At 44.0% G+C, this 12,875-nt stretch overlaps 1 protein-coding gene across 3 annotated transcripts in view; it reads left to right on the forward strand.

Moving 5' to 3' along the window:
• The window catches only part of EPB41L5 (erythrocyte membrane protein band 4.1 like 5), a 208,626-nt gene that overhangs the window by 144,678 nt on the left and 51,073 nt on the right, over window positions 1-12,875 (forward strand). For all 3 annotated transcript variants that reach the window (XM_038743312.1, XM_038743330.1, XM_038743322.1), the window contains exons 17-18: window positions 3,448-3,611; window positions 7,544-7,641. In XM_038743312.1, coding sequence (XP_038599240.1) covers window positions 3,448-3,611; window positions 7,544-7,641 — 262 coding nt within the window. The remainder of the gene's footprint in view (window positions 1-3,447; window positions 3,612-7,543; window positions 7,642-12,875) is intronic.

Below are 12,875 nucleotides of genomic sequence, written 5' to 3' on the forward strand. Positions count from 1 at the left end.
TCCTCCAAGGGGCCCTCCCTGATTGAGCCCTTTATTCCCCAACTTTCTCTCCCTTCCACGTTGGCTATGCACTTGGAGCTGTACCTTTTGGGCACTTGGTATTCACCTCTCCCTCAGCCCCATGACACTTATACATATATCCATAATTGATTTATTTATATTAATGTCTGTCTCTTCCTCTAGACTGTAAGCTCCTTGCAGGGAGGGAACCTGGGGTGAGATAGACAAGGGTGGGTGCAGTGATACAGTTGGCAGAGGGTTTCACCCATTTTTAGAAACAACCCCTGCAGCTTTCCATTTTGTCAATTAATCAGTTGTATTTATTGAGCACTTACTGTGGGCCGAGCACTGTTCTAGGCATCTGGAAGAGAACAGTACGGTAGAGTTGGTAAACAAGTTCTCTGCCCTCAAGGAGCTCACGGTCTAGATGGGAAGATAGAAGACAGATGTTAAAATGAGTTACCGATGGGGGAATGGGAGAGCATAGGGCTATTGAACATAAGGGCTGGCCATGGGGTGAGGATTGTGGGTTTAAGGAATGCAGATAATTGTGGTATTTCTTAAGCGCTAACTGTGTGCCAGGCACTATACTAAGCACCGGGGTAGATATGAACAAATTGGTTTTGACACTGCCTTATCCCACCTGGGGCTCACATCTTAATCCCTGTTTTGCAGATGAGGTAACTAAGGCCCAGAGAAGTTAAGTGACTTGCCCAAGGCCACACAGCAGGCAAGTGGTGGAGCTGGGTTTAGAACCCATGACCTTAGTGCAGTGCTTAGTACAGTGCTCTGCACACAGTAAGCGCTCAATAAATACGATTGAATTAATAACCTTCTGACTCGCAGCATGCCCAGCGCTTAGAACAGTGTTTTGCACATAGTAAGCGCTTAACAACTGCCATCATTATTATCCACTATGCCATGCACCTTCCAGGTGCATAGAAGATGAAGAAGGGCCGGCTAGTACGAGAAACAGTATCTAGTTGGGGCAGGGACTGTCTCTATATGTTGCCAATTTGTACTTCCCAAGCGCTTAGTACAGTGCTCTGCACACAGTAAGCGCTCAATAAATACAATTGATGATGATGATGATGATGATGAAGGCCTTTGGGAGAAGGTGTGATTTTAGGAGGGCTTTGAAGATGGGGAAATTTGTGGTCTGCTGGATATGATAGGGGAGAAGTCAAATGCCATGGTATTCATTCATTCAGTCGTATTCATTGAGCGCTTACTGTGTGCAGAGCACTGTACTAAGCGCTTGGGAAGTACAAGTTGGCAACATATAGAGACGGCCCCTACCCAACAACGGGCTCACAGTCTAAAAGGGGGAGACAGACAACAAAACAAAACATGTGGGCAGGTGTCGTCAGAATAAATAGAATTAAAACTAAATGCACATCATTAACAAAATAGAATAGTAAATATGTACAAGTAAAATAGAGTAATAAATCTGTACAAACATATATACAGGTGCTGTGTGGAGGGGAAGGAGGTAGGGTGGGGGGGATGGGGAGGAGGAGAGGAGAAAGGGGGCTCAGTCTGGGAAGGCCTCTTGGAGGAGGTGAGCTCTCAGTTTTAATACTCCTCAGGTTGGTGTTTTAGGCTATGGTGTGAACCGTTCTTTTGAAGATACTTCCTACTAGGTGTCAAGACAAATTTGTTTTCAGTCAAAATAATTAAAACATTTGGAAGCCTTAGTAGGAAGCGTCTGTCAGTCCTGGTTTCTGACAAAAAGAATGTTCTTGTTTCCTGCATTCATCTCCAAGTCTTCTCCTTATGCAGTTTCTACCTGATCACCTTGTAACCTCCCCAGTGATTAGAACAGTGCTTTGCACATAGTAAATGCTTAATAAATGCCATCATTATTCAGCGCTTAGAACAGTACTTTGCACATAGTAGGCGCTTAATAAATGCCATTATTATTATTGCTATTATTACTCTACTTCCAACAAACTTAATTTGAGACATCCCTCTTGGAGAGAGGTAATGGTTTTTCTTGGTGTTTGCAAACTTTCCGAGACGCAATGAGTGCTAGAGGGGTAGGTAACCAGTCTCTTTCTGTACATCCATTTCCAACTACTGAGGTCCCCAAGGATGTTATCAGTGGAGCCACAAAAACAGCCTGAGGGTATGTCAATTTAAGAGTTCTGCTTGAAATTCGAGTTTCTTTGGGCTCCTTTAACTAGTCTGTGACCTAGTGCAACCTCTTAGCAACAATTTTAACAGTGCTGTGTAGATTTTATGTCCGTAGAGCAACTTGTAAAAACTTCAACTTCTTCAAAAAAATATTTCATTTTCACCTACCTTATCTGGATTCTGTTTACACACAATAGAGTGCTGAGCTTGTGTCCAACTAAAAATGGTTTTCCTTTACTCTGTGAAAACTTTATCACCATTATCTTCCTGGTGACCCTTGTTCTTAGGAAGATATCCAAGCAAGCTATCTCAATAATAGCAGAAGCATCAGAAGTTCTTCAGCACCTGCTGTGGGTGGAACAACATGCTAGAAAATCAGTATGTAGTACGGTGCCTGGTACATAATAATAATAATAATGGCATTTATTAAGCGCTTACTATGTGCAAAGCACTGTTCTAAGCTCTGGGGAGGTTACAAGGTGATCAGGTTGTCCCACGTGGGGCTCACAGGCTTTAATCCCCATTTTCCAGATGAGGTAACTGAGGCATAGAGAAGTGGAGTGACTTGCACAAAGTCACACAGCTGACAATTGGTGGAGCTGGGATTTGAACCCATGACCTCTGACTCCACAGCGCGGGCTCTTTCCATTGAGCCACGCTGCTTCTCTAAAATAAAAGCACTGTTCTAAGCACTGGGATAGATAGAAGGTTATCAGGTTGTCCCATGTGGGGCTTACAGTCTTAGTCCCCATTTAACAGATGAGACTTGCCCAAAGTATCACAGCTGAGAAGTGGTGGAGCTGGGATTCGAACCCATGACCTCTGACTCCAAAGCCTGGGCTCTTTCCACTAAGCCACGCTGCTTAATAAATGCATAGCTAACATCATTTAAAAAAACAAACAAGGGAAAGCAGCAAGGACATAAGTCCTACCCTTGGAGGTTTACCATCTAATGTGGGTGACTGGAATCACAAATTGATGAAGATCAATTTTTAAGACTGTGAGCCCACTGTTGGGTAGGGACTGTCTCTATATGTTGCCAACTTGTACTTCCCAAGCACTTAGTACAGTGCTCTGCACACAGTAAGCGCTCAATAATTACGATTGATTGATTGATTGATTGATGAAGATATAATAGTGAAGAGTGAGAGAACATGTTTGTAATAAGCCTTATGTTTCTAAATTCTGCAGAGAACCAATAAGCCTCAGTGCCTGAAATTTAGGACGTGTGGTCATGCTCTGAATTGTTCTGGTAAGAAATTGAAGTAGCCAAATCAGTTCCTTCTCAAAACAATCTTCCTGCCTTTACAGCATGCATCAGATTGGTGACTTCCTAGACAGCAAAGAACTCGTGGAGATTCCCAGCGAGAATGTTCCTGGAGCACCTGGAATGGCCGTGGGTGTCGAGGAGGCCAGCGTGGGCAAGACGTCCCCTGAACCTAAGGAACCCGAAGCTGAGAAAATGGAGCTCAATGGCAAGTATAATAATAATAATTAGTATTATGGTATTTATTAAGCACTTACTATGTGCTAGGCAGTGCACTAAGCCCCAGGGTGGATACAAGCAAATCGGGTTAGACACAGCCCCTGTCCCATATGGGGTTTACAGTTTCAATCCCCATTTGACAGATGAGGTAACAGGCCCAGAGAAGTGAAGCGACTTGCCCAGGGTCACAGAGCAGACAAATGGTGGAGCCGGTCAGAACCCATGACCTTCTTACTCCCAAACCTGTGATCTATCCACTGCACCATGCTGCTTCTCATGTGTGTAGCACAAACTCCCCCGGCCACTGTACAGTAATGTCTCTTTATTCCACCGCCTTCTGAGGGGGCTTTGAGTTCTTCTGTGACTTTTTTTTTAATAAGTTGGTAGCAGTGACACCTTTGAAGCCAATCAGTCAATCAGTGTGACCTAATGGCTAGATCACGGGCCTGCGTGTCAGAAGGACCTGGGTTCTAATTGTAGCTCCACCACTTGTCTGCTGTGTGACCTTAGGCAAGTCATTTCTCTTCTCTGGGCCTGTTACCTCATCTTTAAAATGGGGATTCATTCATTCATTCACATTTATTGAGGCTTGCTGAATGCAAACCACTATACAAAACACTTGGGAGAGTACATTATAATAATAAACAAGACTGTGAGCCCCATGTGGGACATGGACTGTACCCAACCTGATTAGCTTGTATTGACCCTAGCGCTTAGTACAGTGCCTGGTCCAGTGCCTACTTAACAAATACCAGAAAAACAGAAAAACTGAGAAAACCATCAAAAAACCCCACTCAGTAGTATTCAGTGATACTATCAATATTAAGCCTGATAATAACAATGGCATTTATTAAGTGCTTACTATGTGCAAAGCACTGTTCTAAGCGCTGGGGAGGTTACAAGGGTGATCAGGTTGTCCCACTGGGGGCTCACAGTCTTAATCCCCATTTTACAGATGAGGTAACTGAGGCACAGAGAAGTGAAGTGACTTGCCCAGAGTCACACAGCTGACAAGTGGTGGAGCCGGGATTTGAACCCATGACCCTGGGCTCTTTCCACTGAGCCACGCTGCTTCTCTGCAGACTTCTCTGGTAGACTGTAAACTCTCTGTGGGAGGAGATTGTGGCTACCAACTCTATCCTATTGTACTTTTTCTCTTTATTCTGTCTCCTCTGAGGTGGTCTATGCTAGTGGGTTCCTCCATTACCTTTTTTTTCCCCTTGTGACATTTTAAGTTAGTCACAGTGGTTCCTTGCTAATTGACCAATCAATAGTATTTAGGATTAGATTTTGGACTATCAATAACAAGTCCAGTGGACTGTAAGCCCCCTGTTGACTGTAAGTTCCTCGTAGGCAACAGTGAGCACTCAATAAATACCACTGATTGATTACTAAGCACACCCATTGTGCTGAGCACTTCACTGATTGCTTTTAGGGCCAGCAGTCTATCAGTCCGTGGTATGCATTCATTCATTCAATCATATTTATTGAGCGCTTACTGTGTGCAGAGCACTGTACTAAGCACTTGGGAAGTACAAGTTGGCAACATCAATCAATCAATCAATCGTATTTATTGAGCGCTTACTGTGTGCAGAGCACTGTACTAAGCGCTTGGGAAGTACAAGTTGGCAACATATAGAGACGGTCCCTACCCAACAGTGGGCTCACAGTCTAGAAGGGGGAGACAGAGAACAAAACAAAACATATTAACAAAATAAAATAAATAGAATAAATATGTACAAATAAAATAAATAAATACATACAAACATATATACATATATACAGGTGCTGTGGGGAGGGGAGTGCTTACTGTGTGCAGAGCTCCCTACTAAGCTCGTGGGAAAGTACAATGTAACAGAGTTAATAGGCACGTTCCCTGCAGGACCTCTAAAGTGTAAGCTCAGTCATTCATTCAATCGCATTTATTGAGCACTTACTGTGTGCAGAGCACTGTACTAAGCGCTTGGGAACTACAAGTTGGCAACGTATAGAGACGGTCCCTACCCAAATGTGCTATTTATTAAGCACTTAGTATGTGCCAAGTGCTATATTAAGCACTGGGGTAAATACAAGATAATCAGTCTAAGTAGGAGAGAGAACAGGTATTGAATCCCCATTGTGCAGGTTGTGAGCAAGGAACACGTCTGCCAACTCTGTTGTATGGTACCCTTCCAAGTGCTCGGTACAGTGCTCTGCACATTGTAAGCGCTCAATAAATACCCTTGATGATGTCTACATGTGTGTCCTCAGTGCCGGTGGGGTGAACAGCCCACATTGGCCTTTTTGGTCCCAACACCCTATGGTATTTCACTGTTGGTAGCATTTTCTTGGAGTACATAGAAAAAGCAGTGCGGCCTAGTGGAAAGAGCATCGATTTGGAGGTCAGAAGGTCATGAGTTCTAATCCTGGTCCGCCACTTGTCTCCTGTGTGACCTTGGGCAAGTCACTTCACTTCTTTGTAGACTGTGAGCCCACTGTTGGGTAGGGGCCGTCTCTATGTGTTGCCAACTTGTACTTCCCAAGCGCTTAGTACAGTGCTGTGCACACAGTAAGCGCTCAATAAATATGATTGATTGATTTGTACTTCAGTTAACTCATCTGTAAAATGGGGATTGAGATGGCGAGCCCCACATGGGACAGGAACTGTGTCCAACTTGATTTGCTTGTATCCACCTCGGCGCTTGATACAGTGCCTGGCACATAGCAAATCCTTAACAAATGCCATTATTATTATTATTGTGTGTGTGAGTATGCACTTGGGAGAGTACAATGTAGAAAGAAAACATAATACCTCAAGGAACTTATGATCTAATGGTGGATAATTTATATAACAGAAAAATGATCTAATGGTGGATAATTTATGTAACAGAAAAAAAGAGAATGGCAAGACTATTTAAATAGTCAAGGGTACAGATGTAAAATCAACATGTATTAAAGTTCTGCTGGTGGTTGTGAATGCATCAGCGTTCAAGTGGTCATTGGGATCAAATGACTAAGGAAGAGAAAAATTAATCGAGAAAGCCTTCTGGAGGAGGAGGTGGAATGTCAGAAGGGCTTTGCAGATGGGAAGAGCCACGATTTGGCGGATTTGGAGGCGGAGGGAGTTTTAGGGAGCGAGAATGACTTGAGCAAGGGATTGGGGGTGGAGGAATCAGGCCCGAAGCACAGTGGGAAGGTGAGTTCTGCCACTTACCTGCCAGTGGACCTCGGACAAGCCTCTTCATCATTCGGTGCCTCTGTTTCCTCTCATGTAAAAGGGGGATAAAATGCACTTCTCCCTCCTAAACTGTGAGCCCCAAGTGGGACAGAGAGTTTGTCTTACCTACTACTACTACTACTACTACTACTAGTAGTAGTAGTAGTAGTAGTAGTAGTTCTAAGCACTTAGAACAGTGCTTTGCACATAGTAAGCACTTAACAAATGCCATTATTACTAATATAAAAATGATTGTTATGATGGCCAGGAGCAGTGGAGACCCCAAGCTCATTTCACTATGCTTAACAAACACTGTAATGATAAGAATAAACGCAGTGAAAAAAATGCATCATAATGTAATATATTCCAATATAATATGATGGTTAGGGACCATCTCTATCTGTTGCCGACTTGTACTTCCCAAGCGCTTAGTACAGTGCTCTGCACATAGTAAGTTGGAGAAGCAGCGTGGCTCAGTGGAAAGACTGTGAGCCCACTGCTGGGTAGGGACCGTCTCTATATGTTGCCAACTTGTACTTCCCAAGCGCTTAGTACAGTGCTCTGCATACAGTAAGCGCTCAATAAATGCGATTGAATGAATGAATGAATGAATTACTATTTATTATTATGGCCAGGAACAGTTTAAGGCCCAAGCTCATTTCACTATGAACGTGAGGCTGACGGAGAGCGCCCTGTTATCCCCCCCCCACCACCTCTCTTTCCAGGGTTCGAGGACTCGTCGGTGAAACTGAAACTCCTCGAGACCGAAAACAGGTTCTTGCCAGCCCCACGTCCCGATGTCAACGTGAACGTCAACAAACAGGTACTGGGATTGCTCCTTCCTGGTTATGTTGTCATATCGTAGTCACCAAAGGGCTTAGTACAGTGCTCTGCACACACCAAGTGCTCAATAAATGCGACTGACTTGGAGCAAGCATTACTTCGCCCTCTCTCGCGGGCCTCTTCTCTCCATGCTGCTGGAAGCGTTCTCGAAGCCCTAGTCGAATTTTATATAAGAAGCAGATCACCTTTCAGCGGCCATGGAGGGGGAGGAGAGGGAAAGAAGCCGAAATGTACCACAGGGAGTGTTGTCGCTGCAGGAATTGTTGTTTTGAGTCTCCAGAAGTCTTGGAATGTGCCAAAAGGTTACATGAACCTTCCTGCTCGGCTTCACTCTGTGCCCTTTTTCAAGTATCGGCTGGTTTTCCCTCTCTCGTGCCCCTTTGCAGCTCTTGTCTACGAGGACGGTTGCCAGCTGATGGCCTTCTGGGAGACTGGCAGCTATCCAAGAGCCTCCCCTCCTTTTTTCCAGCCAGAGCTAGGTCGCTTTGGGGCAAGAACCAGTCCGCATTGTAAACACGGAGGTGCCCCTGCTTCAACTCAAGAAGACTAGGGCGGGGGGGTGGGCGGGGTGGGGAAAGGAATGGCAAGAAAACACATTTTTTAGATTATCTAGAGGGCCATTTGGTCATACTGCCTGGAATTCTCATTTTTTAATTCCTAAATTACCTCTCCAGTGGTTAATCAAGAAGAATTAGGGGAGCAAGACTTGAGTGACATAGTTAGCAGGCACAGATCTCCACAGGAACTGGGGAAAGGAGAGGAGTTGTAACCAATCATCTGGAGAATTAAGGCACATCACTCCATTTTATCTAAATGATGGTCCAAATTAAGGCTAAAATCGTAGAGGAGCATATTTGGCTTACTGGGTAGGATTGTTTGTTGTTGTTGAGGAGGATTTTTTTTCCTTTCTTTCTTGGGTACTTGCTAAATTGTTTTTCTTAAGGGCTAGTATGTTTCATTCAGTGAGAGGAATGAAGAGGAAAGCCCACATGTATTATATATACAAACTGTCATGCGAACCCCAATTTATTAAAAAAAAAATCAAAACCAACCCAAATATGGGAGCTGCTATTTTAGAACATTATTTTCCAAGCCTTTTCTCCTGTTTTCTAAAATTTGACTATATTTCATAGACCTCTTTTTCGTTTTCACCTTGGTGTCTCTTCCTTCTGCTCCTTAAAGAGCGGATTTCTTTGCCCTGATAGGCAATTACCACTTGATGGTAATCAGAGACGAGAAGAGCGGGGATAATTGGAGTCCGCAAATTATTCCAAAAATCTTAGCCATATGATTCAACCTTCCCTCCCAGGAATTATTTTATCAGAACTGCTAATAAGAAAAAAAATTGTGCCTATTTGTTTCACTCACTTTCTTTCTCAGGGTTACGTGCTTCAATGTGCTCCTGCTCCATACAGAAAGCAACCCTACATAATTATATTTTTCTGTTTGCCTTCCCTGTTAGAGGGTAAGCTCCTTGTGGGCAGGGAACATGTCACTTTTTTATTCTGTGCTTCCCAAGCACTTAGTACAGAGCCCTGCACCATCAGTGCCATAATTTCTCCTTACTACTACTGTCATCATCATCATCATCATCAATGGGATTTATTGAGCGCTTGCTGTGAGTAGAGCACTTGGGAAAGTACAGTACAACAGAATTGGTAGACATGTTCACTGGCCATAGCAGGCTTACTGCCTATAATCAAGAGTTGGCTGTTTCCCATCTCCTGGCCTCTGCGCTTGGCCTGTTTCATGCCCAGCATATTTATGGGTTATCATAAAGTTGGTGGGAGCAGAAAATATCTATGGTTTCTTCCCAAAAGAAACCCGGAGCTCGAGATTGATGCCCAGAGACCTCTAATAATTATAATAATAACACAATAATAATATTTGTGGTATTTGTTAAGCACTTGGGGTAGATACAAGATCATCAGATCAGGCGCTGTCCTTGCCCTACATGGTCTACTGATACTAAGTGCTTGGAAAGTACAGTTTAGCAACAGATAGAGAGAATCCCTACCCAACGACGGGCTCACAATCTAAAAGGGGAGGCAGACAACAAAACAAAATAAGTAGACAGGCATCTTTGAGATGGGGATTAGGGTCACTGCCCAATGAGGGTTTTTTTGTTGTTTTAGGATATTTATTAAGTGTTTACTATGCATCAAGCATAATTCTAAGCGCGGGGTAGATGCAAGCTAGTCAGGTTGGATACAGTCCATGTCCCACATGGGGCTCACAGTCTTAATCCCCATTCTACGGGTGAGGGAGCTGAGGGTCAGAGAAGGTAGTGGCTTGCCCAAGGTCACACAGCAGACAAGTGGCAGAGTTCCTGCCGTGCTGCCCAATTTGCTGAAAGGCGCTTGCCGTCCTCGGGGTTGGTAGACTGGAGAAGGGGAACGGACAGGGGACTTGGTCTCTAGCCGACAACGTCAAAGTTGAATCGGAGGCTGGGGCAGTTGCTTATGGCTCCTGGAAGGAACCTCCTTTGTATCTGACAGACCACCACTCTCCCCAGGAAATCATGGACCTGGGGAACCAGAGGGTCTGGGTTCTAGTCCCGGCTCTGCCAACTGGTCTGCTGTGTGACCTTGGGCAAGTCACTTCACGTCTCTGGGCCTCAGTTTCCTCAACTGCAAAATGGGGATTCAAAACCTGTTCTCTCTCCTACTTGACCGTGAGCCCTATGTGGGACGGGGACTGTATTCAGCTTGATTAACTTGTATCTACGCTAGTGCTTAGAAGAGTGCATGACACATAGTATGCACTTAAAAAATACCAGTAAAAGAAATTATTCTCTCTTTTCCCCACTAGATCATTTGCTCCTCGAGGGCAGGAATTGTGTCTACTTATTCCATTGTACTCTCTCAAGCACTTACTACGGTATGGCTCAGTGGAAAGAGTGTGGGCTTGGGAGTCAGAGGTCATGGGTTCAAATCAATCAATCAATCAATCGTATTTATTGAGCACTTACTGTGTGCAGAGCACTGTACTAAGCTCTTGGGAAGTACAAGTTGGCAACATATAGAGACGGTCCCTACCCAGCAGTGGGCTCACAGTCTAGGAGGGGGAGACAGAGAACAAAACAAAACATATTAACAAAATAAAATGAATAGAATAGGTATGTACAAGAAAAATAAATAAATAGAGTAATAAATACGTACAAACATATATACATATAAACAGGCTCAGCCACTTGTCAGCTGTGTGACCTTGGGTAAGCCACTTAACTTCTCTGTGCCTCAGTTACCTCATCTGTAAAATGGAGATTAAGACTGTGAGCCCCACGTGGGACAACCTGATCACCTTGTATCCCCCCCCCCCATGCTTAGAACAGTGCTTTGCACATAGTAAGAGCTTAACAAATACCACCATTATTATTATTATTACAGTGCTCTCACTGTGCTCAATAAATACCATTGATTGATTGATTAATTGATAGAAATAGTATTTGCCCAGGGGAGGCAGGTGAGAACAGACTTTAGCATTCCTATTTGTATACTGTGATTTTTTTTTAATGGAGATCGGTCAGTTTTTTGAGGGCAGGGATCTTGTCCACTTATACCATTGCACTTTTTCAAGTGCTTAGTGCAGTGCTCTGCACACAGGAGATTGTAAACTCCTTGAGGCAGAGATTATGTGTACTTTATTGTATACTTCCTAATGCGTAGTACAGTGCTGTACACACAGTAAATGCTAAAAAAACACACTGATTGATTCATTGCATGTCACATATATATTATATATATTATTATATATAATCTATATAAAACCCTCTGACTCTCTATCACATCTCCTCCAAGAGGCCTTCCCTGACTAAGCCCCCATTTCCCCTACCCATCTTCCCCTCTGCATCACCTACACACTTGGCTGTGTACCCCTTCCATATAATAATAATAATATAATAATGGCGTTTTTGTCAAGTGCTTCCTATGTGCCAGGCACTGTACTAAGAGCTGAGCTGTATATAAGCAAATCGAGTTGGACACAGTCCCTGTCCCACGTGGGGCTCTCAGACCCAATCCCCATTGTACAGATGAGGGAACTGAGGCCCAGAGAAGTGAAGTGACTTGCCCAAAGGTCCCACAGTAGACAAGTGGCAGAGCCGAGATCAGAATCCATGACCTTCTGACTCCCAAGCTCATGCTCGATCCACCAAACCATACTGTTTCTCAGTATATCTTTATAGTCTACTATTTCCCCTAGCCATAATTTATTTAAACATCCGTCTTCCCCTGTAGACTGTAAGCTCCTTGTGGGCTGGGATCATATCTACCACCTGTTTTGTACTGTACTCTCCCAAATGTACAGTGTGCAGTGCTCTGCACACAATAAATGTAGTAAATACTGTTGTATGGTTGACTGTGGCAAGAAGGTGCCCTCGCCAAAGCCCCTCGTCGTGCCTTGGGAGGGCAGTGGACAAAATAAAAGCTCACTGTTGGGCAGGGAACATGCCTGCCAACTCTGTTATATTGTACTCTCCCAACCCCATAGTACAGTGTTGATTCAAGCTTTTTGGTTATGGCTTTCCAAAGGCTAGAAATCCTTCTAGACTGTAAGCTCATTATGGGCAGGGAAAATGTCCACTAATTTTGTTGTATGCTTAGTGCAGCGCTTTGCCCACGGTAAGTGCTCGGTAAATACCATTGATTGATTAATTGATTGATAGAAATAGTATTTGTCCAAGAGAGCCAGGTGAGAACAGACTTTAGCATTACTGTTTATTTACAGTGACTTTTTTATGGTATCTTTTAAGCACCAATTATGTGCCAGGCACTGTACTAAGCACTGGGGTAGATACAAGCTAATTAGTTTGGACACAGTCCATGTCCCAGATGGGGCTCACAGTCTTAATCCCCATTTTACATGGCTCAGTGGAAAGAGCCCGGGCTTTGGAGTCAGAGGTCATGGGTTCAAATCCCGGCTCCGCCAACTGTCAGCTGTGTGACTTTGGGCAAGTCACTTCACTTCTCTGGGCCTCAGTCGCCTCATCTTAAATAATAATAATAATAATAATAATGGCATTTATTAAGCGCTTACTATGTGCAAAGCACTGTTCTAAGCGCTGGGGTAGATACAAGGTAATCAACTTGTCCCACGTGGGGCTCACAGACTTAATCCCCATTTTCCAGATGAGGGAACTGAGGCCCAGAGAAGTTAAGTGACTTGCCGAAAGTCACACAGCTAACAAGTGGCGGAGCCGGGATTTGAACCCAT

This window comes from Tachyglossus aculeatus, chromosome 1 (genome assembly GCF_015852505.1).
Source record: "Tachyglossus aculeatus isolate mTacAcu1 chromosome 1, mTacAcu1.pri, whole genome shotgun sequence".
Taxonomy (NCBI): Eukaryota; Metazoa; Chordata; class Mammalia; order Monotremata; family Tachyglossidae; genus Tachyglossus; species Tachyglossus aculeatus.